The sequence below is a fragment of the Paramormyrops kingsleyae genome, chromosome 5 (genome assembly GCF_048594095.1).
Source record: "Paramormyrops kingsleyae isolate MSU_618 chromosome 5, PKINGS_0.4, whole genome shotgun sequence".
NCBI classification, from domain to species: Eukaryota; Metazoa; Chordata; class Actinopteri; order Osteoglossiformes; family Mormyridae; genus Paramormyrops; species Paramormyrops kingsleyae.
This window is the reverse complement of record NC_132801.1, coordinates 13,069,091-13,094,090: the sequence shown is the minus strand read 5'-3', so window position 1 is coordinate 13,094,090 and position 25,000 is coordinate 13,069,091. Positions and strand designations below refer to the sequence as shown.

The 25,000-nt window shown below is 48.1% G+C and overlaps 1 protein-coding gene across 2 annotated transcripts in view; it reads right to left on the bottom strand.

Annotated features, from left to right (window-relative positions):
* Positions 1 to 5,302: 5,302 nt before the first annotated feature.
* The window catches only part of LOC111847779 (alpha-1,6-mannosylglycoprotein 6-beta-N-acetylglucosaminyltransferase B), a 94,349-nt gene continuing 74,651 nt past the window's right edge, over positions 5,303 to 25,000 (bottom strand). For both annotated transcript variants that reach the window (XM_072712183.1, XM_072712184.1), the window contains 9 exons: positions 19,961 to 20,092; positions 17,241 to 17,374; positions 15,582 to 15,712; positions 12,554 to 12,709; positions 12,311 to 12,457; positions 12,081 to 12,197; positions 7,502 to 7,576; positions 6,426 to 6,697; positions 5,303 to 6,272 (listed from right to left, as the gene is read on the bottom strand). In XM_072712183.1, coding sequence (XP_072568284.1) covers positions 6,074 to 6,272; positions 6,426 to 6,697; positions 7,502 to 7,576; positions 12,081 to 12,197; positions 12,311 to 12,457; positions 12,554 to 12,709; positions 15,582 to 15,712; positions 17,241 to 17,374; positions 19,961 to 20,092 — 1,363 coding nt within the window. In that variant the 3' untranslated portion in view covers positions 5,303 to 6,073. The remainder of the gene's footprint in view (positions 6,273 to 6,425; positions 6,698 to 7,501; positions 7,577 to 12,080; positions 12,198 to 12,310; positions 12,458 to 12,553; positions 12,710 to 15,581; positions 15,713 to 17,240; positions 17,375 to 19,960; positions 20,093 to 25,000) is intronic.

Sequence of the window (25,000 nt, the reverse complement as noted above, 5' to 3'; positions counted from 1 at the left end):
AAATTCAGTAATACTGGGCTAAATGGTCTGACACCAGTTTACTATTTTTTGTAATTTTTTGTGTTTTTTAGTTTGCAGTTTACTATTTCTAACTAGCTTGTTCGCTTGTAAGAAGCTGAATAGGTATCATATGCTCTCTTTGGTCTGTATGTCACACTGTGGTTCTGGGGGAATATAATTTCATGCCACTAGATACACAAATAACAAGAATCAGATGAGGTGGTTTGGTGATTAAGGCAATGTACGGCTAATCTATTGTACTGCACACGTGGGTTTGAATCCCATCCTCAATGGATGTTCTCTTATATAACAATAATGACCAAACGGATGCATACCAGCTAATTAAGAAATGAAAAAATATGTCAGCTTTCCATACCAAAGATGGCTTTGTTTTGGGTCCAGTGAGCGCAGATTTGGGTATTGTACAATCTGCAACCTTTTCTTTCGAGTTATAGAAAACACTTTTCCTGAGGTTAGCATAAAACCTAAATTTTAAAATGTTATTCCTAAGGGTATAAAACCATTTCTTACTGGTATAAATCTATATAGAAGTATATTATGGTTATTGGATAATATTTTTTGAAATGTTAAAGATTTCTGAAAATGTCCAGAATGTTACATAATTTTTCTAGATAATCTGGAATAGAATGTTACTCTAATACTATAAAATCTGCAGTAAAAATGTATGAAAATTTATAATTTACATTTTTTAGATTTTATAACTAGACAAAATGGATACTAGTCATTCCTGTGAGTAACAAAGTGTGAACACATTGTACAAAGTAAAATATATTTCTTACATAAGAAATCAGGGTATCGCTGGACAGGACTGTTTTGGCAGACCTGGTTCTCACTAAAACCATGCTAATGTTAAAGTCACATTAAGGTTGAAATGAAATCTGATTAACAATCCCTCAGAGAAACAGGTACAGTATGGGGCAAAAATAACTGTCATAACCGATGAGGCAATATTTTGGTTCTTATATGAACAAACGAGGTTGGGATGATTCAAAATCAGCCTCTGGGGAAGTTAAAAAATACACAGAAAAAAACATTAAAGATCAAAGACTATGAAAAAAAGACCCTTTGAAGAACTTTACTGAAGGCACTGGTTAGGATTAGCATCTCCATCACTGCAAAGAGTTTCTGACTACTGACCAAAAATCTGACCAACTCTAGCTCCTGGAATAAAGCAACAACGCGGTGGGCTGAACCTGGATTTCGCGATACATTGAAAGAGTATCTCGGCATCCCCGCGGGCCGTGTACATAGCCCTTGCGTATGTCTTATTATAAGCAGCTGTATGTATTTGTTAGCGTAAATACTTGTGCTCCCGAGTATCGCGTGCATCCTTACCTATGTTGGATGTGTAATCCTGATGTGCTCTAGTGTTGTATAATCACCAACCGTGGATCAGCCTTCTCGTCTAGTGAGTAACCTCCCCACGTTTGGCTGCCATTCCGTCGCCGTATTAATATTTCTTATCGTGCGTTACTTATAAGGTCGGATATAAATTAAGATCGGCTTCGTGTAAACCGGTTTTTCTTCATCTGTCGTTCGTCGTCGCCGTGATGCCTCGGTTTGTCCGGCGCTGCATTATGTGTATTTTTTATTTTTGTTTTTTATATTTTATTTATTTTTAAAAATATTTCTGGGAATTAAAGGTAGGTTTACTGCATAAGTTCAGACTCAAACAAGTAAGTATTTATCTGCAGCATTTACACAAACAGCACACTCAGAGTAATCCCTCCCATCTTAACATAGTCTGGATATAACCAGGTGACTCAAGCCTGATGTGAAACCCAATTAATTCCCGATGGATGAAACTGCAAAATGTGCAGCTGTACCAGCCGACATTTGTTTACAGGCCGCTGATTAAGGTGGTTGATGATCCTGCCTGCTGCCTGCCCGGTTTCAAGAACCATTTAATTAAATTCCCCCTGATCAACACTGTAGACAGCGTGGTATCAAATTAATATGGTACTTCAAGGCAGATTTATACTAAGACTACGGCATAGAATAGTTTAAAGGCAGCCACTCTGAAATGAAAATCTGAATGAATGTGAATCCTTTACTGAAGTGGAACACGGGCTTCATTACTTTGGGGAAGCTTCGGTCACAGTCAAAGCCAGGGGTGAATACAGCGGTGGGCCCATAGTAGCACTGGCTTCAGCTGAAAGCTGATTGGCCTCTAGAGTGTCCCCTCCCCCCGTCACTCATCAATTCAAAACATATTATTGGCTAACGATAAGGTGGGTGTATCTGTATGATTTATGGCCCCTCTTATGCCCTCCACCTTAAAAATTCTTAGAATCGGCTATGGTCAAAGCGGATCTCGTCCCTCCTGAGCCAAGCGAATCATTTTTGCGGAGACAGAAATTCAGCCCGTGTGAGAAGACTGGATTTTTCTTGTGCTCGTTGCTCCTGTGAATGAATGAAAAGGTGCCTGTCGATGACGTCTATGGTTGTCGGGGTGACGAGAAGTGAATGGCTATGGATAGGCCAAGTGGATTCTTCTCAATGTTTGTGACCTCCATGCTCTTCTATGCTGAGAAAAAAAAACTTATTTAATAAAGAATGCGATTTGGAAACTGATCCCCCTCCAACCCCCAAGCACATGGCAGCATGACACTACGCTCGCACGAGTAGCCGACATCGTGTGAAGGTGGGTACAGCCGAAACTGGGCGGAACGGCGCAGCGTTGTCCTCGCTGTGTGGCGGCTGACAGCTGTCAGCATTTCGCGTCGGAGTCCCCGGAACGTCTGAGCCCCCGGAACGTCTGAGTGCTGAACTCATAAATCACTCAAAGCAAAATAGAAACGGCCCAGATCCCCCCGGCGACATTTAATTCACCAAATGCCAGATGTCTTATTTCGCTCACAAGAAAAAAAAAAAAAAATGAAATGAAACAGGTGGTACGGCAAATAGAATTTTCAAGCAATAAACTTCGATTGATACAGGAGAAAAATAATTACAGGTGACGGGTGTCGTTACCGAGGTACTGAACATTGTGACAGTCGGCAGGTAAATTCACACACGCGTCACAGTGCCACTACATGGAAACGGATGCATGTAGAGTTTCTCCGAGAAAAAAAAAAGCATGTGGGCGTCTCTCTGCTGAGTACACTGCTGTTTTCTGGTCATGGAGATGGAGAAGGCGGTTAGCTGTGTATCACTTTTGGCAGAGCTCCCGTGAAAATCATTATAAATAAAGCTGCTACAGTTACTCACTTGTGATCCACATCACAATGCAAATCAAACCACGCGGAATGGCTAGCGGACTCATCTAGAGATCTTCATCGTATCAGTAATGTTATGTCATCACGGGGTATATCCATCTATTTTTTAAGCGTTCCTAATAGTATACTTATGCTGTTTCTCCAGAGTTCACAGTAATCAGTCACAAGGGGACTGGTACAACATAAACGGCCACACATTTTGAATTAGCATATTTATAGTAAGGTCACAGAATCAGCAGTTTTATGCAGCCTGACGGGTGACAGATTTGGGTAATAACTTCTATATTCCCGGGGCCTCGGAGCACCAGCTGCACATTGGAGTGGCGCATAATGAGCGCTTTTCTCCATCCACGTGGAGAGCTCTCTCTTCAGGCTGCCCGTGGCTCGCACTCCATTAGCACACATTCATTCCTATTAACCTCAGCGACCTGGGAGGGATTTCCACAGCGACCTACGGCAAAATTAAAGAGCACCCAGGGGACCTGCTCGAACCGGACCTCACCAGTGAGAGGTTTAAAAAAATTAAAAGCATGTACAGGCGGGGAGAAGAGCAGGCCTGGCCTATGATTGGAGGATCTGACAGCCACCGTGCACCAATCCGGGTGCCTGGTTTGAGAAAACGGCACAAAATGGCAGCAAACCGCTTTCGTGAGAGCCCTTTGGTTGCTCCGCTGATTACCGCTAAGTCGTTCTGGGTCTTCGCCTTACCTGTATTAGTATCCCGGCAGTGGATCACAGATGGCAGACCTTTGCCAGTGGCAGTGAAAATTTGAACTGGTGGTGTCATTAGTTCCCTACTGGGTTAGCATTCCTGCTGGGGAGCCACAAGGACATAGCGTTTAATGCTGACTGCAGTTGGATGTGCTCCCACTGTGTTACGTAACACCCCTCGCTATTGCAAAGAAGCATCGATCCTCTCTGATGGCCATGCGTGATGGTCGAATCTTTAAATCTTTTACTTTAACCCGTCCGATGGCTCCAGCTGAAACACAGCGCAGTGAATCTTAGCAAACACAGAAAACATGAACATTCTATGCAGTCACCTCCAATGCTGGTTAAGAGCCTTGATACCCATGTAAAATAATATCAGAACTTCCACCATAAACCATAAAATACTTGCCAAACTCGGACTGTTCTCGAAGTCCCTGTATCAGTTTCTGCTCGCCCATTTTTCCCAAGGCATTGCAGATACTCCTATTTGCTTTCAAAATCCTCAGTAATGGAAATCTCATCCCAGAGATAAACACCGCGGAGGCCTCAGGATGCCTGCTAAGGCTTCATCCCCGTTATTACATCATTTCCTTTGACAATACGTGTGGGTATTGTCAAACATGTTACTGGAGCTCATGTAGAGCAAACGACTGCTGCTTTGTGGCAGACTCCATCAGACTGTTTAAATCCCCAATATCAGTAATCATCCACCCATTCATATTGCATTCCCTTTTATCCGGTACAAGGTCACAGTCACCTTGAACAGGATGCCAGTCCGTCACAGGGCACACTCACAGCATCACCCACAAATTAGAGATGTGTATTCACCTAACTGCATCTTGTTGGACTGTGGGAGGAAGCCCCCTCATCACAGCGAGAACATTCATGGAGCACGGGTGGGATCACACCTCCACCCTCAAAGATATGAGTGCTACTTCCCGAGTCACCCCAGCAATAATCATGGTTATTTTTTTCCTTTAAATGGATGTAAATATGGACTAGACCAGGGGTCTCCAACTCCGGTCCTGGAGAGCTACTATCCAGTAGGTTTTCTATCCTACCTGGCTTCTGATGAGCCACACCTGTTCTCAGGTGAATACCAGGGCCAGGTGTGGCTCATCAGAAGCCAGGTAGGATAGAAAACCTACTGGATAGTAGCTCTCCAGGACCGGAGTTGGAGACTCCTGGACTAGACAAATGAGTTCCAAAGGTCACTTTGTATTGAAACCTTTAGTCAAGGGTTTAATCTGTGTAGGACTATAGGGACAGACAGTGGTTATTTTCCTACAATCAAAAAGCTATATTTGCTTTTAAGTCGAAACCATTAATTAAGCGAGTCTCTTCTTTGGCTCTTTCGCTTTTTATTCCGATTTACTTTACAAAGTGGTTCACTTTACAAAGACTTGTAGGTGAAGTTGGAGCCCGAGCCCTCAGATGTTGACTTATTGAAAAATAATCTCTTTCACAGTTCAGTAGGGTTATGTGTGGCACCCGTCACTCAGGTCATCCTGGCAAACGTCACCTATAGCCCCCGGAGATGGAAGGACTCCAGCTGCACGCCTCACCCTGCAGTTTAAAGGCTCTTCATCAGAGTCATCATCATGCATTGGTCCGACATGAGCTGTCCTGCAATGATTCAAAGTTTACTCACTCGGTGGACGTGAGGGGTTTGGCTGAATCAGTGACAGCAAATGCAAGCATGATGTTACTAATGTCCTGGATGTCCACTGTTTTGAAGGTGGCACTGGAGATGTCCACTCTGCAATGAGGACCCAGTCAATGGCAGCTGTGTGGTACTGCCCGGAATCTTCCATCGCTGAGAACCTGGGCTGCACTTTGCCAGGGGCTTCTGGGAAAGATGTTGGCATCTTTAAAAACCCCTGTTTGATAGGCGTTATTTTTTCCACCAGCACCCCTCTTCTTTATCAAAAGAAATTGCATCCAAAACCAATATCCTTTGATTCCACTGTAGGGGGTGTTATTCAAGCCACCCATGGAGCAGAACCTCCCATTTTCCATCCTGCTATGAACAAACTATGCAGCTCACTAGATGAAGGGAGCCTGAATGGGGAGGTAGGGTGGGGTGGGGAGAGGGTGAGGCCGACATTGGAGGCATGGCCAGCTCACAAACAGTCCTTGCAGAGCGCCACCTGGCCCTTGCGGAAATCCCGGCACGGACAGAGGCGCCGGTACTTGGTGCTGAGCCCGGCGCAGCTGAAGAGCAGCGGATCCTTTTGAAGGCCGCATTCCCTGCGCATCACCGAGAAGGCGGGGAAGATGTGGTTCATCTCGGCCTCCAGCCCTTCGCACTGCACCTCCAGCCTGGAGAAAGAAAGGAGACGTGTGGCCAGCTTTACACTCAGCCAGGGAAGACCATCGACGGCTTCCTGCAGTGACTAACCACCCAATTCTCTTAAAGCTGAAGGCATGAGCCTGATGGAGCAGAACATGGGGGCAGCAGAGCCAGGGGCTTACCGGCTGAGGGCCTCTTTGTTGTTGATGAAGCGGAAGAAGGCCGGCTCGCAGACCAGTCTGGCGTGGCGGCATGCCTCGACGCACGACTGGCCCTCCGAGGAGACCAGCAGCCGGAGGGCGCTCAGGGGAGGCCAGGAGGGCGGTGCGCTGATGTTGGGGGCCCAGCCAAGGCCGGTGGAATTGGGCAGGGCGACGAAGGGCCACAGCGCACTCCCTGACCTACTTCTGGATGAGTTGGCTGGGGGGTACGGAGCATCAGGGGTACAAAAGTCCTACAAGGGATAACACGCGAAACAACAATTAAAGCGTGAAAGCGTGCAAGCTGTCCCAGTCCCTCCCCCCAGCCCCGAAGGCAGGCACATGTGCATCGCACCAGGTTCTGACCCACTGAGCTGATGTGTTTTAAACACACGGCGATTAGGCAAATCCCCAGCAGGTCGTTTCATGTCCCCACAATAACATCGTTTTCTGATGCACCAGCGACTGCCCCCTCCAGTCCTGCTTATTACAAAAGCTTAAGGTTTTATCTCCCCTCTCCACACATCCCCCAATACCGTCTGCCCCCCCCCCCATCTCATCCCGTCTCGTCCCAAACAAACGAGAGCAGGAACGGAGCCCGGGAAGGCAAAAAGGCCAAACGGCAGGATAACCAAACCGTAATCTGCCAAAGGGGGAGATAAACAGATCTGGGGGGATCTTTCAGGCCCACCGGGGGGCAGGGCCACACACACACACACACACACACTGCATGTTCTTCAGGGCCTTCATGGTCAGGGAGGGGTACACGCCCATCTGACATCACGTTGGTGTGTAAAATCAATGCGTGTTTCTGTTTCTTTCTTGTAATATTTAGAGCATTTCCAGCAGCAAAAAAAATCAAAGCTCAGGAAAGGGTATAAGGTCTACTTTTACTTGTGTGTGTATCTGACCAGTTTATGGCTTCACACTGTGGACGATACCATTCAGCAGATGAGGGGAACCCAAATGTCCCTGCGAGCCCCAGGCCATCCAATGGGGCTGTTGTGTGTTTGCACGGTGCACGTGTGTCTGGTCGCTCACGAGTTACCAGTCCCCACCTGGTGCTGGATGTAGGCATGGACCCTCTCCAACATGCCCTCACAGGTGTACTCATACGGCAGGTAAGGCTCGACCTGTAGCAATGACAAACATTAAACCGTTTTGCATCTCGTCGCTGCTCATACGCGGCCCTCCGTCTAGTTATTAGTATAACAATGAATAAAAAACTCAAACATCTCAGATTTAAATTGCTGAAAAGGTCGGGCTGTCAAATCCCTGACAAGGCTGCCTGAGCTGTGTCAATAGGACTTGAAAAATGTGAAAAATGCAGCTGTTCTCTGTGTCTTTCTGTGTATGATAGCGCCGTATTAGAGCTGCCGAATGCAGACCTAGAAACAGTGTCCGAGAGCAGTTTTGAACACAGGTACACAGACCCAAATTCCATTGGTTTAAGGTGAGTATTCCTGGAAAAACTAAATCCCACACAGTTTTTTGTTTATAAGAGATGCTCAGTGTGATCTAACATACACCAATGTAACCATCTGCCAATAAAATCACCAGGGCCTGAGTGGGCACCAATCACGACACTTTCTCTCGCAGTTTGCTGGGTTGTCTCCCCCGTGGTCATTTTCACTACTCACCTTGCTTGCAATCAAACGATATCTGTTCTTTTAATCAGAGCAGACTCCCTTGGTAATTACCAACGTGTACGGCCATAATTGCTTCTGCTTTTGCGACAAATTGAAATCAGCATGTTAACGTGCCACATTTGGAGGCCCATTAAGGGCTGAGGAATCTTTTCTCTTCACGACTGAATGCCCATGACACTGCCGGCAGCGAACAGGCGGCGGCTGCGATGTTTAGGTGAACGCTGTTATAAATACACACAATACAGAATAACCTCAAGTGAGAACAAGTACTGTACTGCGAGCAAACTGTTGGGTTTATAAGAATAAATAAAGCAGAAGATGAAGGATTGTACAAAGTATGCTGGTAAAAATGTGCTTGTGCTGCAATGCTGAATATACTACATATTTACTTTATTACATCATATATATGGTTTGGATGTCTGCTGCGTGGCACAGTGGTTAACACTTCTGGGGATAGGGTTCGAGTCTCTGCCATGGCTCCACGTTTGGAGTTTGGAGTTCTGTCATCATAAGGATTCTTCTGGGGGTTTTGCCTCCACAGTCCCAAAACTGTGCCCTGCGATGGGTTGGTGCCCCATCCTGGGTTGTTGCCTCGCACCCATAGCCTCCAGACCCCAGCAACCCTGACTGGGATGAGCAGTTACAGAAAATGGAAGGATGATGTATCTGCTGCTACATTTTATGATGTACAAAGCATGGGTCCATCCATCCATCCATCCATCCATCATCTATCTATCTATCTATCTATCTATCTATCTATCTATCTATCTATCTATCTATCTATCATCTTCTAACCACTTATCTTGGTCACTGTTGAGGGGATCATGGGACCAATTGCTGCGAATCGTTTTAAGATTAAGAACAAGATGGACTTAATTGATCCGTGGGGAAAATTCTGCAGCATACAGCACCGAGAAAGTAGGGCAGAGATGAGCACACATATAGTGCCAAGGAGGAGAAGTGCAAAGACAGCACACATGTGATGCAAACAAAGTGAACATGGTGCAAGAAAATTTTAAATAGTACACAGTACACAGTATATCTTGAAAATAGGACATTGTACTATTACAAAAACTAAATAACTGTTTAAAGGTAATCATAATAATATTATCATAATACTATTAATAATAGTATTAGTGTGGCCTCAGACCTCCAAGAGTATGGGTCTGATTCCTGGCTCTGTGTGTGTGTGTGTGTGTGTGTGTGTGTGTGTGTGTGTGGGTATACCTATCCTTACAGTATGTGGACACAATGTCCCCATAACATGATGAATATCTGTTTTTTTTCCCTTATGCGGACCGGTTTCCTGAACCCCATAAGGGAAAATCTATTTTATAGAGTGTGCGTGTGTGTGTGTGCGCGTGTGTGTGTGGAGTTTGCATTCTCCCAGTATTTACTCCTGCAGGTAGCCTGAGAGCATGTGCTCTGTGATAGCCTGGCATCCCATTCAGGCATCACCCTGCCTTGTTCCCTGCGATTCCATGGATAGTTCCTACATTCACGTAACCAGAACCAAGACGAGCAGATATCGGAAATGGAAGCATTATTATTCGGCCCAGAGAAAAACTGGTTCTTCGGTGAGCTGCATCCTGATTCAGCTGCAGGTCTTAATCCCGTTCCTCTTGTTTTTAATGAGATAGATAATGAAGAGAGCAGAGCTGGTGTGCTGAGCCGGACAGTAGGAGGCGCCGTTCGTGCTCATCGGGCCACAGTGCTGTGAGGGTGCTGACCCATGAGCGCACAGAACAGGAGACGCCAGCAGCATTTAAGCTGATCAGGCACAGAAGCAGGACGGAGGCTCCGCGTCTCGTCATGCTGCAGTGAGCCGTACATTCGGTTTCAGGAGACTCATGCTTCTCTGAAAGGCCATGTCCTGCATGCTGATCTGAAGGCCTCACATGGCACAGGCAGGACGACACTGCCGCACACATCCATCCATCCATCCATCCAATCTTTCACCCACATATATGGCACACATGAAACATGAAAAACATGTTTTATTTGTAAATTTATTTTTGCTTCCATATGGATGACGTCCTGACTGTGCAGTCACTATGATATCAGACACAGAATTGTACAGTAAAACCCCCAGTGTTGCCACCTACAGTGTTCATATGAGTGCAACTGCTTTCAAATTAACACTTTAAGAGCTCAATAAGCTCTGTAAATGTTAATTTAACACTGAGATTTTTGCTGGGTGTGCTTTCTCCAGGCGTACGGGCTTTATTCCCTCCAATTTCTAAGGCAAACACAGGGGGATAGTGTGTATATATACTGAGCGCACCCTCTGAGTTTCAGGAGGGGCTTGAAAGGGCTTCACACAAAAGCCCACAGCCCCAAAGCGGCTCCTTCAAAGGGACGTGTGCTGGCCGGCCATGAAATCTGCTGGCCACCTTCTCACTGCAGGTTCAGGTACAAAGGAATCTGAAGACTGTTTACGTCCTGGAAAAAAAAACCAATAAAATGTCTATAGCATAGGCGACCCTGATCCTGAAGTGTGGGTACCCAGCAGGTTTTCCATCCTACCTGATGAGTTTCTGTCTGCCTGAGTATCTGCCTGAGATGAGGTGTGATTCATCAGAGACCAGGTAGGATGGAAAACCTGCGGAGTACCGGCCCTCCAGGATCAGGGTCACCTACCCCTGAGCCAGAGAATTATAAATAATAAATAACTTTAAAAAACTTTAAATAAGGGGCTGGCAGCATCTTTAAAGGGATCGTTGCTCTGGCTGCGATTCCCATTGTCCACATAAAACCTTGCGCTCATTTTGTTCCTGCTGCGCTCAGAGCTGCAGGGTTGTGTCCATGCAGCCTTTCACGAGCCCAGAGACGCATAACTATATGTTTGGCAGTAACTTCAGCAGCTCTGATATTCCTTCTGTGTAAGTCGCGGAAAAGCAAGTTGGTAAAAAAGTTACCAAGTAAAAACTCACCCCAGATATGAGGAACCGGTGCAGCTGAGCTGGCCTGGAGCTGAGTGGCCTGTAGATGCGACAGGAGTGTGTGTGTGTGTGTGTGTGTGTGTGTGTGCACGCGTGTGTAGAGGGCAGGATGAGGTATCACCATGACTGGCCCTTGCTGGAGTGTGACAGCGCAGGCTGACTACCTGAGTCCGGAGCCGTACAGGCACTGGGCCAAACAGCCAGAACAGGACCAGAACAGAAGCAAAAGCACATGTACTTCTGAAAGCTGTGACTTGCTGGGACATAGAACCATCACCAACACGCCCCAGTGGGTCCATGTAACAACACCTCCCGGCCCCCCCATCCTGGGAATTCAGTGGCTCCCTGTCCTACTTATGCACCTTTAATTATGTAACGATCCCCCCCGAATGGCCCCCAGCTGGCTCGCACTAGCAGAGGACTTGGAATAATTGAAACGGAAGGAAGACAGCGGAAAAAGGCATTTAATCTCTGTGGCCGCGCCCGGCGGGTTAAGCTCCCTTTATTAGCTCTGTGCCCCCCCCCCCCACCTCGACTGGCGGCTGCCTCCACTGCCATTCCCTCTCAGGGAAAACCGCCTATGATTATACTCTCTCTCCTTGCCAGGATTCGCGGACTCCCCAGACCGGAACATTCCGGAGATTTCCGGTCTGGTCCCCGGGCCCCGGGTCACGTGTGGAGCCCTGGCTTATGGAAGCTGCTCTGTTTGTTTCTGGCAGGTGAGCAGGGCCCCAGCATGGGGCCCCGGGCCCCGGGGATCAGGCCAGCAGATTGAGCCCAGCATGCTTAATTATCGAGTCCCCTCTTCCCCAGGGGAGGGGGGGTGGAATGCCGGGTCTCTCTCCCAGAGGCATATGCTGGAGCTACGAGGCCCCTCACCATCCATTAGTTTTCCTAGAGAATCCTGGGGCCCTGGTGGCCAATTGAGGCCCCTCACATAATATTTGAAACACAGCTGGCTGGCAGCTACATGCCATGAGGGGATTCCCATTAAACGTGCAAATGGGAGATATGTTTTGGGGGAGGGGGAGGGGGTTGGGGTCTACCTTGGTCCTCATGATCTCGCGCACAGCGGTGTCAAACTCCTGGGAGTTGTTGAAGTCCACGGTCAGGACGTGGGGTCGGCCGATGTACTGCTCCGCATAAGGGTGCTGGGAGGATACCTGGGGGGGGGGGGGGGGGGACACAGCACATGGGGACCATCAGCACACTCCCCCCAAATAGAGATCCCGCTGCGTGGTGCCCTTTACAGATGAGGCCAGGCTGACTGGCTCACCTCTCGTGAGGTGGGTTTCCCTCTGAAGAACTCATGGTTGAGGGAGCTGTGTGAGGGGTTGAACTTTGGCTGCAGGAAAATGCACCCATTGGCTATAGCTTCCAAGGGGGCGGGGCCTTCGTAGGGGAAACCGAATCCGATGAAGAGCTAAGAGGGGCGAGATAGAAAAATAGAGGAAATGAAGCATTTGGGATGAAGGACTGTGGGCGTTGATGGGCCTCGGGCGGCCTCGGGCGGCCTCACCTTGGCTTTACGCAGCAGCTGCTGCAGCTCGTGCTGAGGCAACAGGCCGTGATTCTTCACAAAGGCAGGCACCTCCGGGGGGCGCTGTGTCTCGTAGTAAACTGTACCGTGGATCTCCATGTAGCGGTGCAGGATCTGCAGGAACTTCTCTTTGCCCTGTGAGGAGCAGAGAAGGAGGAGGAGGAGGGGGGTTGGGGGGTTGTGGTGGGCAGGGCTTCTTGGCACCACCTGGCATCATTGCGAGCACGGCACAGTCAGAGGGCCAGGACGCCCTCCGGCGCCTCGAACCCACGAACAGATTGGGCGGGAGGCTGGAGCGTTGGCGCTCCTGAATTCAGTCGTGAGCAGCTCTGCTTTTCAGCTTCTCGGAGATCTTTAAAGTTCAAGCCCAGAGTCACGTCTGGCCCCCAGGGATGTCTCAGTGCCTCCGGAGAGTGGGGTGACCCCAGATCAGCGGAAACGCTAGAACCCCCCCCCCCACCCCCCACCCTGGCGGAATGCAGCTGAGATGTGCCAGTTGAGAGGTCCCCTTTAACTCCTCTTTTCTGAATTTTAAACACAAGTCCTGCTGAAAAAGCGCCTGTATCTGCCAGAGAGAATGGAAATGTGGAGGAGAACGCAACACGAAATGCACAAGAATGCGCATGTGCAAAAATGCGGGCAGCAAGGCAACACCAGGCTGATCATGACCATTGAAAACAAATGAAATCTTAGGCTAACCTGCGAGGCACTCATGAAAAAGATCACGAGATGCTCCTTGCGTTATCTCAAAGCGCGAAATTTCACGCCCCTCCAATCTGTACGTGACGCGTGGGAGCGGTGGGGGTGGCGCATGCACTGCTGCCCGTGAAGACGTGGGGGGTGGGCGGCCTACGTGGAACGAATGAGGCCCGGTATGTGGATACGGGTGGTATTGACTGCGGCGGCCCCTTTAAGCGGCTTATCCCCACTCCATTGTGCGGCCGGCGGCTGTAATTCGAAGCTATAGGATCGATAACTTCCGCCGCGAGGATTTTCAGACCCAATTAGGAGACTATCTCCTGTGTTAAGTGCAGGAGACAGAGGGAATTAAGGCAGAGAGACGGTGCCAGGAAGAGATAGGCCAGGCCCAGGGTTCACCTCTGGTGGGCGCTTGGCTTCGCGTCGTAGCCACAGTATGTATTAAAAAAAACACATGACAAAGAGGCTGACCCTGCCCCCTCTGCACTAGCCAATCATGACGGAATTGCGTCAGGCGCCCTTGTGGGGCACGTGCCTGAATCAAGCCGATTGCGTGATGGAATTGGGTGCGACCTCCTGCGTCTTCATCTCTAAACTCCCAGGGTTCCTCCGTTCCATGCGAAAGAAGTCAGACAATTAAGATGGTAATAAAAAAACCTAATTAAAAAAAAAGGCAGGCTGTTAGGGATGTGATGGCCAGACCACGGGGGATATTAAAGCGCGAGGATGCAGGAGGTCACACCGCTGCCACATCTGCCGCGGCGGCTTGCGGCAGATTAATGAGGAGAGAAGCCTCTTCGCCGCCTGGGACTCAAACCGCAGGATTGCTGGAAATGCCCCCCCTGAGAAACATCACCTCCCGCAGGGGTGAAGACTGTCACCTGCCGTGTAGAAACACAGATGCAGCACAGGAAAAAAAAATAAACAATAATAAAAACATGCCGTGATTAGCACAGAGGAACAGTGCTCCCATGGGGCATTTTAACATCCCCTCAAGGGGGGCAGATGCAGCAAGATCCCTCTGCCTCTGGGGCAAGGCTGGGGTCCCTGGATGGAAGGGCTGGCTCCGGAGTGTGGAGAGCAAACTGGCGAGGGAGAGAGTCAGAGATGGACAGCGAGAGAGAGAGAGAAAGAGAGAGAGAGAATAACGCAGCAGAGACCTTTGCAGAGCGAATGAGATCTTTCGCATGAATTATGAGAGGATTCACTGCCGCCCCATTTCCTGGCAGACACAGGTGCCATATCGGCCCGTCTCTCCAGCCCAGCCGTTAACTCGCCCAGGTGGCCTTTAGAAACACTCTCTTGGTTGCCACAGCGACCGCTCTGCCCCTGGTGGGAGGGGGGGGCGGGGGCGTGTCCGTCACATCACCAGTGATGCCTCCGGCAAAAACCGACCCGGGGCACTCGTGAAAAAGATCACGAGATGCTCCTTGCGTTATCTCAAAGCGCGAAATTTCACGCCCCTCCAATCTGAAATGCGAATCCTTGGAGCTGCTCCCGTTAATTCCATGTCTTCATCTCCAAGAAACACTCGTATTTATGTCAGGGTCCAAAAAAAAAAACAGTTTCGCACATGCAGAGCATGTGGGTAAAACCTCCTTCCCACAGCCATACTCATGCTGCATCCGTCGTCCAGCACTGCCCTCGTTAAGTATCACGACCCCACAGCGCCTTTAAAATATTTAAGACCCCCCATCCTTGTACATCCTGGCCCCCCTCGCTAGGAAATACGAGAGCCTGGAGGCAGACAATGGGGTGAGGCGTGTTCACGTGCGTTTGGGAAGGAGGCGCGTACCTGGAGCTGGAGGGGGTCCGTGGAGCCAGGGGAGAGAAGTGGGAGAGAAAACACAGCGGGAATAGAATTAGGCCAAAACATGGCGGGACTGACCTCCCAGCACCCTGCCTGCAAGCCTTCCGGCGTGAGCGATCCGGGAATCGGCTCTCTTCTGCCAGCTGGCAGCTTCTCGCGGGTGTTAAAAATGACGGCGGAGGTGCCCTGTGCTCTCTTCATGCCACACGCCATGTTTTCTTAGCTCAAATTAGTGCCGTGCTCATAATCACTAGAATGACGTCACTGATAAACACTAAGAAAGGCATCTCAGTGAATTGCTGCTTATACGTGAACGTTTGCAGTGTTAGGGGAGTGCTGCTCCTTCACAGCTGTAGGGGGCGATGTAGAGAATGTTCTCCCTGGTTACCTTTCCACTTTGAATGCCATGATTTTAATATTTGATTCAGCCCCCTGCAAGTGTGTATTTCAGGTAAGTTTAGCTCTGTTACAGGACGCTGCTCTGTGAAGGGGCCCTACCTTCCACATACTGGCCTCTTTGCCGTAAACCACCGCCATGTCGTCCACCTTGTCCCTCTGGATGCTCAGCTTCTCCGTCTCATTCAGCTCCTCCGACACGAAGCCCATGAAGGAGTTGTCTGGAGTGTGAGCTGACGGGGGCCCACCCAGAAACAAAAGAGGGGGCTATCATTCTTAGCGGCAGACTCCTTGCTATTACCCAGCAGCCGTGGCAGCTGGGGGGGGGGGGGGGGAGTGAATTTGAAAAGGCCTGGAGCAGAGCACTGAACAAAGTGCTTCAAATCGAGATGTTAAACTGCACAGGACTTTGGCACTTTGGCCTGAAGGCCAACTGGGAATCCGCACGCCGATGTCATTGCCAGACAAAGTGAACCTGCGCTCCGTCCCCCCCCTGCCCCCCCTGGACACAGCTGAGCCATCCTGGGGGCCAGGCCCCGTGCCACTGCTGCCAGTCTTCTCTCGGTGTGCCCCCCCCACCACGCCGGGGGCCGGCTGTCACTGCTGACAGGCTATGAGTCTGTCTCACTCTGGGTCCCTTGCCATCTGTGCTCTGATGGATGTCATATGCTGCCCCCCCAGCCCTCACCCCCCAGGGCCACACCAACAGGCCCATTTGTTTTCCTTCTTGCTCTGCTTTCAGTTTTTCTTTCCGTTTCGACAAATCAGGGCAGACGGCTGCCCTACAGAGACTCTCCTGCCACACCGCCCCCCCATCAGACGCCATAGGACTTGCTGCCACGATTAACAGTAACAGCGGGAATGGGGTTATTTTAATCGGGCAGGTTTTCAGCCAACACAAGACAGTCTAGGACCCCCACATACTGTATAAAAACGACAGTCATAGGCTGTTTTTGAAATGTTCACTTGTTCACTCATTCACTATAGTGTTCACTACATAGAACACTCACTAGGGGATAAGGGCAGGCAGTGGTTGATACACACTAGGCGGATGTTATGCTGCTACATAATTATGTATTATGTCATATAAACAAACGGCAGAACATCCCCTCTAGCGTTAAACTATAACACATATAAAAACATGCCAGAACTTGGACACCAGCGTTGCAATTTTTTGATAAGAACATGTTGTAACTGACATGTCATCACAACATTGAAATAATAATAAAACCAAATCTGTGCGCACGTAACTTTATTTACAACATACTTTACTGTATCCACTACGCATTCATGATAAGGACTGCAACTCTAACTGGATATTTTATACTAACCTTCATATATTTCATTAATTGTTAATTAACGTTATCCCTATACAGCAGTCAAATACATTAAAATCAACTTTAAAGCAGCAGTAGGCCTGCTACTGTTGTAATAGCTCAAGAGCAAGTACTTCATAAGCGAGCTATTTAACAACGGTTAATGGTTACAGTATAGACTGAGCAAAGTTTCTTAAATAACTCTCACGTGACAGGTTGCAATGCATGCTGGTCTAAGTAGGCCAATGCAGGATAAAGCTTCTGTATACTACATTTTATTGTGCCTCGCACCGATTTTATAGTGCACTATATAGTGGGTGAAATTTACAGTTGCAAATTCCACAGGCACTACAATATGGCCACTTCATTAGATAGTGGGATAGTGGACATTTCAAACACAGCCATAGTGATCAGAATAGCAGGTGGTGCAGGGGATCATACTCACGGAACATGGTCATGAACTGCCTGGTGTTGAGGTTCCAGTATCCCCAGTTGGTCCGGTAGCCATGCAGTGTGGCGTACTCCTCGTGGTTGTAGGCTGGCTCCGTGCCGAATGTGTCGATGACGCGGATGTGACACCTGGGGAGGGAGTCAGATTAACATGACAGGGGCTGTGACTCGAGGACAGCGGTCAGCCTTGAGCACATCATGACAGAAACGTCAGAGTCACAGCAGTGTAACGCAGCCAGAATCAAGGCAAGTCTGTGCTCCTCTGTGTTTCACGCCGCTAATATCCCTTAAACGCTCATGCAGACTCGCTGCCATGTACTGGGCTCTGGTCTTTATTTCCAAGGCAACTCGAGCTACTGTAATTCAACCACACTTGTGGGTGATAAGTAACACAAAACAACAATTTAAAAAAAGCAAATGATGACAGGATGACGCCACAGCCGGGCCAGGGGGTGTGATCGCATAATCAGGCGCCCAGATAGAGTTCATGTGACCTCTCACACACATACAGACACACATACAAGCTCCAGTGTGCCCGGAAACGTGCGAGGCGTGGCACAGCCACCATCGAGTCGCTCGGGCCGAAGTGAATGCAGCAGCCGCCTTTCCCAGATAAGAGGTATTAAAAACGAAGGAGAGGAAAGCGACCTTCAAAGTGTTTCTGGCATAATCCTCTTTGATGCAGGGAGGGTGTCAGCGGATGCTGAGAGCAAAATTCTCTGGAAGGGCACCTTTCCTTCTGCCAAACATCACGCTGCCCCCCTTACTCCATGCGGAGTGAGAGAATGGTTCTCTGTGATGATTTTAATATATTTTTTTTTGTTCTCAGTCAAATCCCAGATCTAACGGGACTGGCTCCTCATCCGACTCGCTCCAGATCCGCTCCTTGCGATCGGGGCCTGCTCCCCGGCCTCGTCACGCCATCATGATGCCGTCCCTGGTCTGCCGCCAAGGAAGTTAATTTACTATGATCGCTTAATAGTTTGCTGACATCACTGCTGAAGTTCCTTGCCAAAGTGAAGCGAAATCGATGATCTTGGAGACTTGGGAGAAGAGTCTGCGTTTCCACCACAGCCGCTGGTGCTGAGTGTATTTAAATCTCAAGTGACAGTGAAATTTACTTTAATCCCCTTAACAGCCACCGACTGACTCAAAAAAAAAAAAAAAAATCAGATACGGTTTCCGTCATGCACACGGGTCCCGGTAAGTCAGGGTGACAAGAGTGTATGCACGTGACGCTGACTGCGTTTTCAGATGTAAATCCGCATGGGTGGGTCGGGACATTCGGGACGACGGTAAGATCCGAGCGAAGACCTTCACTTTCATGAAAAACCGGTTAATCAAAGGGGTCGGCAATATAAGACATTCATGGCAGAGGTCTCCTTCGGGGGTTCCTCTCCTTGGTTATCTTTGACTCTTAATGAGGAGATCTGAAATCCCCAGAGTGTTTAGAAGGGTCAGGTTTAGATGGCACATTTGTTTCCATCACTTCCAGTAAGATTCAGGCACCATTAGTGTTACACCGACCACGGCGTCCTTGCCGAATTCCCCATCCACCTGCATATTTTTCTACAGTAGATCTTTGGCGTAAGGATGTGCTATAAATGTAGCACTGGTAAGCAGCTGGAGAGCAGCATGTCCTACCCAGTCTTCCCGCCCGGAAACGGGGCGCTCTTGCAGGCGGGAAGATAAGGGGCCCATGATTCAGCAATGGGGAAGGAATCGATGCCACCCACTGGGTGGGTCTGATTTAGGGTCGGGCGTCTATCGCTATTCACATTTTTAACAGGCTGGTGCGGAAACAGGCCAGCCAGAAGGCGGGGGGGGGGGCATTATTAACGAGGTAAAGCATGGAGCAGCAGTAATTAAACAACCCGGTGTTTTCCAGCACGGGGATCTTGATTAATGACGCAGCCCCACCAGTGGGGTGTAGGCAGGGGGCGGGGGGCGGGGGGGCTGGGGTTTGGGTTATTAATCTGCCACATGACTCAGCAGCTCTGCAAGGTGGCCGACCCTGAACCTGCACTCTGGGATGAGCTTTTTCCTTCTTATTAAACCCCACCCCCAGAGGACGGAATGCTGCCCCCCCCCCCACTCCCTGCGGAGCCAAAGCAAATCCGAGACTGGAGTCTCCCCGATTGATGCCCCTGGCAGCACTGCAGCACCGACGCTCCACTGCAATATTAATCAACTGATAGGAATGCCACGCGGCACGCGGACTCGTACCCGCAGACGCCGGCCGCTGCCCTCGCCTGTATAGCGGCCCTTCAAAACAAACTCCATCGCTCATTAGACAAGCCAGCCATTATGGGGGGTGCATCACCCTCCAGTGAGTGATTAACGGCCTGATCAGTGGCTGACAATGTTCATGCACTTAGTGACCAGCTCATAATGGTCCAGCAAACCCAGGCGGTAAATACAGGGTACGCTTACAAGGGCATTATGGGTAAGATCGGGGGGGGGGGGGTGTCACAATTTGCTCATGGGAGTTGTACTTACACAAAAATGTTCTGAGGAAAAATAATTAGTTGAGAGAGATAACCAGATTTTAGAGAAGGCAGGACCAAGATGATTGGTCGGTTCTGCCTTCTCTAGTTGCTTGGATCCATCTCCTCTACAATCTGATTGGTTATCTCTCTAAACCAATAATTTTTCCTTCTGCCCTCAGAACATTTTTGTGTAAGTAAAACTCCCATGAGCTCATGGTTCACCTACTTGTGTTTCTTGAGCGAGAGGCCCATGTGTTGCTTCATCTGCTGCAGCCCGTGGTAGTCCGTGTAGATGAGGTCAAAGGGCAGTGGGCCGGTCAGCGGACAGCTTCCCCTTCCAGGTGGCACCCCGAGGAACCTGCGGGGGCAGAGAGCGGCAGCCATCATCACTGTGAGCGTGTAATTTAATTATGAGCTCTCTTTGGCGATTAACCTGTTTATGACATCAGCATGCAGGAGCCGAATAGTACATGAGGGAGCAATATAGAAGAAGAAAAAACTGCAACCGGAACGTGTAACAGAGAGTCACCTCCGAGCAGCAGTCATGAAGAGACGGTTCTTCCCACACGTGAAATAACCATCCTGAACAGAATGCATTTTCACAGACCGTGGTCTTACTCTTGGGAACTGGCATCAATCACTACAGGAGCTCCTGGTATCAGCAGCAACCGCTAGGACACGATCGTCCAGGTGAGGGCGCTGTCTCCATTAGAGGCAGACTAAGCCTTAGAAGTCCATCCAACGGCATCTTCTCCCACTCAGGCTAATTACACATCAAGCCGCTAAGTGCCCATTTGTCTGGCCTGCCGGCGGAGGGGAATGCCGCATCCAGGGCAACACGGAAGCGCTGAAGCAGAGTCGCCAAAGCAGGAGGGCCTCCCCCAGAGCAGTGGCCGGCCGGCACATTGGCCAACACGCCACTCGGAAGCACAGCGGCCCCAACTCTTCAGCAACAGCAAGTTAGCACACTGTTGATAAGCCTTTTGAGGGTACTTCAGACCCATCTGAGACTTGCATCAAAGTTCTGCTGCTCTCTGCCATAAACTCCAGAAGCCAGTAATTAGACCTCATTGCCCAATTGCGCTCTGTTATGAACAGGCGACAGAGATGTGACTCAATTAGTACGTTTACAAGACATTAGAAAAAGCAAATTATTGTGTTAGTCTGATGAAAACTGGGCTTTTAAAACACATGTAAAGATATTAGTCCAACTGAAATCATACTAAATCGAATATTTGGACTAAGACACCCAGATGGGATTGGGAGTCAATTTACTCCTTCATGTCACAGTACAGCAGGTATGAAATGTACAGCACTGTAAAGCCGTCCAATTAAAGGGCACGTTTCCACCACACTAGGTACCGTACTTTTGGTACTTCAAGGAGGTACCAAAAGTATGGTACTTCAAGGTGTTGATTTTCCACTGGCGTAAAAACTGGTACTGGCACTGAATGACACAGCACAAGGGTATTTTGTACTGAATTTAAAAAATGGCTGTAGTATATTATGGGGCTGGATGATATGCGATATTAATGCCAACATTGTGTATTATGCACGTGCAATTGTTACATCGCTAGTCAGCGAGATTAATACCTTCAGTTTGGTACAAATATAATAGCGGCAGGGACTTTAAGTCTCGCCAAAACATTTTAGCTTTTTCATAAGAAAACAAATTTTAATGATTATTCATTTTCAAGATTATTTAGTACATATTTCAAAATCAGTTAGAAAAATTTACCTCTCTTGCTTTTGCATGAGTGCTGCATGCATTCTCCGAAACAATCAATCTTTCTCATCTATGCTGTTTAAGTCACTCCTAGATGGGGTTGTGAGAAATTTATGTTGTACCTCAATATTTATTACAACAAAATCACATTGCAGTATTTGAAAATTTTCCAATACTGTGCTGTCATACTATATTATACAAGATACTTTATTTCTTGTCATGCTACCCTGATCTTGTTGTATCTGTTCTTCTGACCAGATCGCAATTAAAGCTTGTGCCACTGCATTTGTCCATGCATCCATTATTCATTTAATGATTTTTTTTTACGTCTGGGTCAACGTAATGGGTCAACCAGAAAAAGCCCAGCACTATCAAGCTGAAAGGAACCATATTGGCACCTATAGTAGCAAAGTTAGACATACTTCAGTCATTAAATCGATTCCCCTCCCATGCATGTATGTTGGGACAAGGACAGTAGTCTGATTAAATGGCGTAGTCGAGCTATAACCACAGTTCGACTTAGATGTGCATGTAAACGTACTGAATGCGTCCCACTCTGCCCCCCCCACCCCCCCAATCTGCCCCCTCTCTACCTAACAGATCTCCTTGTTGCCTCTTGGTGCAGCCTTTAGATGCCTCTGTGGTCTTAACAGCAAAGTTTGACTGGCTAAAATGTCTAATGATGAAGCACAAATCGTCCAATCAGAGGGTAAATTCCACCCAGGTCCCGCCTCCTCACCCCACCGGCTGCCACAGCGACAAGTTTTCCAATAAAATAAGTTAGATATTAGCTTTAGCCTTCCTGACACCAAGCTGACCGGGTTTTTGGAGAATTGGAATGAAGCTGCCGCGGAGAATTGATTCCCCCCCACCCCTGTTTTTTGTGTGTGTGTGTGTGGGGGGGGGGGGGGGGGGTTCCTCGCTCAAAGGATTTTTCTTATCACTTCAGCTTTCTGTCATCTAGTTACACTTAATAGATTATCTTCTCACACCAAAGGGGCGGCTCACACAGTGGACCGGCTCGGACCAGTGCGGCTCCGGCAGGCTCTGCTTACATTCTTAGCAGAGCGAGAAGTTAAAACTTCCTGCCCATCCTTTTCGATTTAAAGCCCAGAATTTCCATTTCCAGCCCTGAGTCTAGAGCTTTATTAAGTGTCTGTGGATTGCTCCCAGTCCTCATTTTAGTGCTGTAACATGGGTTGGCAACCCTGCTGGCCGCCACGTCGAATAATTCAATCTCCAGTCAATACACTCCCTCCGTGTCTCTCGTTCAGACGATCAGTCTCCCAGCGCCCAGTGTGACCCGAACGGGCTCTGCCCTTCACACACACCCTGTCACTCCCCCAGTTTCGCCCTGGGACTGACACACAATAGTAATACTTCTTCATTCCATGCTGAGGACTCTGGGAACAGCACAAGATGATGAGGACAGATGACGCACAGAAAAATTCAAGTTGAATTCAAGCAATTACAGTGTCTAGACTGCAGTTTTCATGGCGGCAAAATCATAATCAGGCCACTATTTCAGATTTGAAAATGGCCCATTTTCTCTTTCTCTATCAAGACTGGATGAAACATATAGAAGACTGAATAGACTATTAAGTTTCTTAATGAAAAGGGTCTGAGTGCAGAACTGTGGGCACAAGTTGTAATCTGGAAACTGTAGGTCAGAAATGGAGAAAGTTCAAAAACAATCCAGTGAAACGTATGACAGATCCAAATTCTGAACATCAAGTAGGGTTGGAGGACAGAGAAGCTCCTAGAAAGATGTGGTAACCAAACACAAGCATGATAATCAGCAGAGATCAGCAAACGGCAATATACTTTACAGGAGATCTAATTCAGAGATGTGCTACAGGTGTATCTGATAGTCATGTGATGGGGGTGTGGAGGTAGATGGGACAGGTTCATTGGTCCAGATGCTTCAAGTATCTTGTGATCTGAAGGGGCAGTTCACCTCAAAATAAAATGTAAAAAAAACCCTTAGATAAGCTGTAGGACTATTTGCTCATCTAGATTGTTGTGATGAGAGTTGCCTAGTTTTGGAGATATCAGCCATAGAAATGTCAGACTTCTCTCAAATATATTGGGACTAAATTACATTCTTTCTGTGGTGATTAAAGCAGCAAAAATACATTAGAAAATTTCCGCAATAATGTCTCTCACCAGAAATCATGATCTGGTTGCTCAAGATAATCCACAGACCTTGTAATGAACAGTTTTAAGTAGGAACTATTTTCTTTGTAATGAACGCCCCAGCGCTAATTTCTGCACAGGAATACGGTTGGTGTGTGGTGTTCGGTAGAAAGAAACTAGTTCCTACATTAAACTGCTTACTGAAAGGTCTGTGGATTACCTTGAGTAACTGGGGATTACCTACAGTAACTCGGCGGTGAGGGGGACAGGGCAAAGCTCACCCATGCAGACAGCATGACAGCCCCAACCGCAAGTGCCTTAATGTCATTAGTATTTCAAATGCCACCCCACCCCCCCACTGCCCATCACTGGCCCCACCCCCTCGGTAGCAGACAGCAGATGCCTCGTTTCCACCAACGCAGTGCCAGACTTTTTCCCAATCGGAACTTGTTCTGCACATTTCACAGACCGGGGTCTTATTTGGCACCCTATGTCAGCGAAAGTGGGATTGGCTATCACGTCCAAACCTTCCACATTCAGTCCGTAACCAATATAGTTTAGTTTAATATCGCCAGTGCTGGCAGTGAAACAACTTGCCAGCTTATTAGTGGAATAACGTTACCTCGTTTTTTATTCTGTAGAAAACGAAAGATTGATCAGCAGGCCAGATTTAATAATAAATCATAAACATGTCGCAGGTTGAATAGATAAAATGTAGTGGCGCTCCAGTGCCGAAGATATGATGGGGCAAAGTTCATTGTTGAGCAGACTGCTATCCTTAAAAGGACGGCGGGAAAACAGCGAGCAAGGATAAGGATTAAATTCACACGCAGCCTTTAGGTAGAGAAAAGTGGATACAGGCAGAGACAGGGTGCAATGAGTTATACTCTGAAAACGTAGTTTTCAGTTCAGCAACTTAGAAGAACTCAAAAGGTGAGAACAAAATAAATCTAAAAATAGAATGCACACGAACTTTTCCTTTACTCTCACTTTAGTCTACGTAACTTTTCTGTTTCGCTCTTTTTTGAAACCAGTGGAAACTCAGGCTGGTTCTCAAAAGGCACCAAGTGAGACCCGGCCTAGCACTGGCACCGGCTCCATGTTGGTGGAAACGAGGCAATAGTGAACCACACAGTCACATCACTTCCCATTATTTAAAACGGAGAGAGAAGACATGATCACTGGCCTTTCACATCATCACACATTCAAGTCATAGGAAAGAACAAACAAATTTTCCTATATATTGCACTGGTAATTTCTTACACGCTTCTTAAAGAACTGCCTCCCGTACGTGTTATGTTGCCATATCATACTCTCTGCAGAGATGCTCAGAAAACTACCCAAACTCATACACACACGTACAGTAGCATACTTCACCTCAGTCTGGTACAATAGAGAATGACA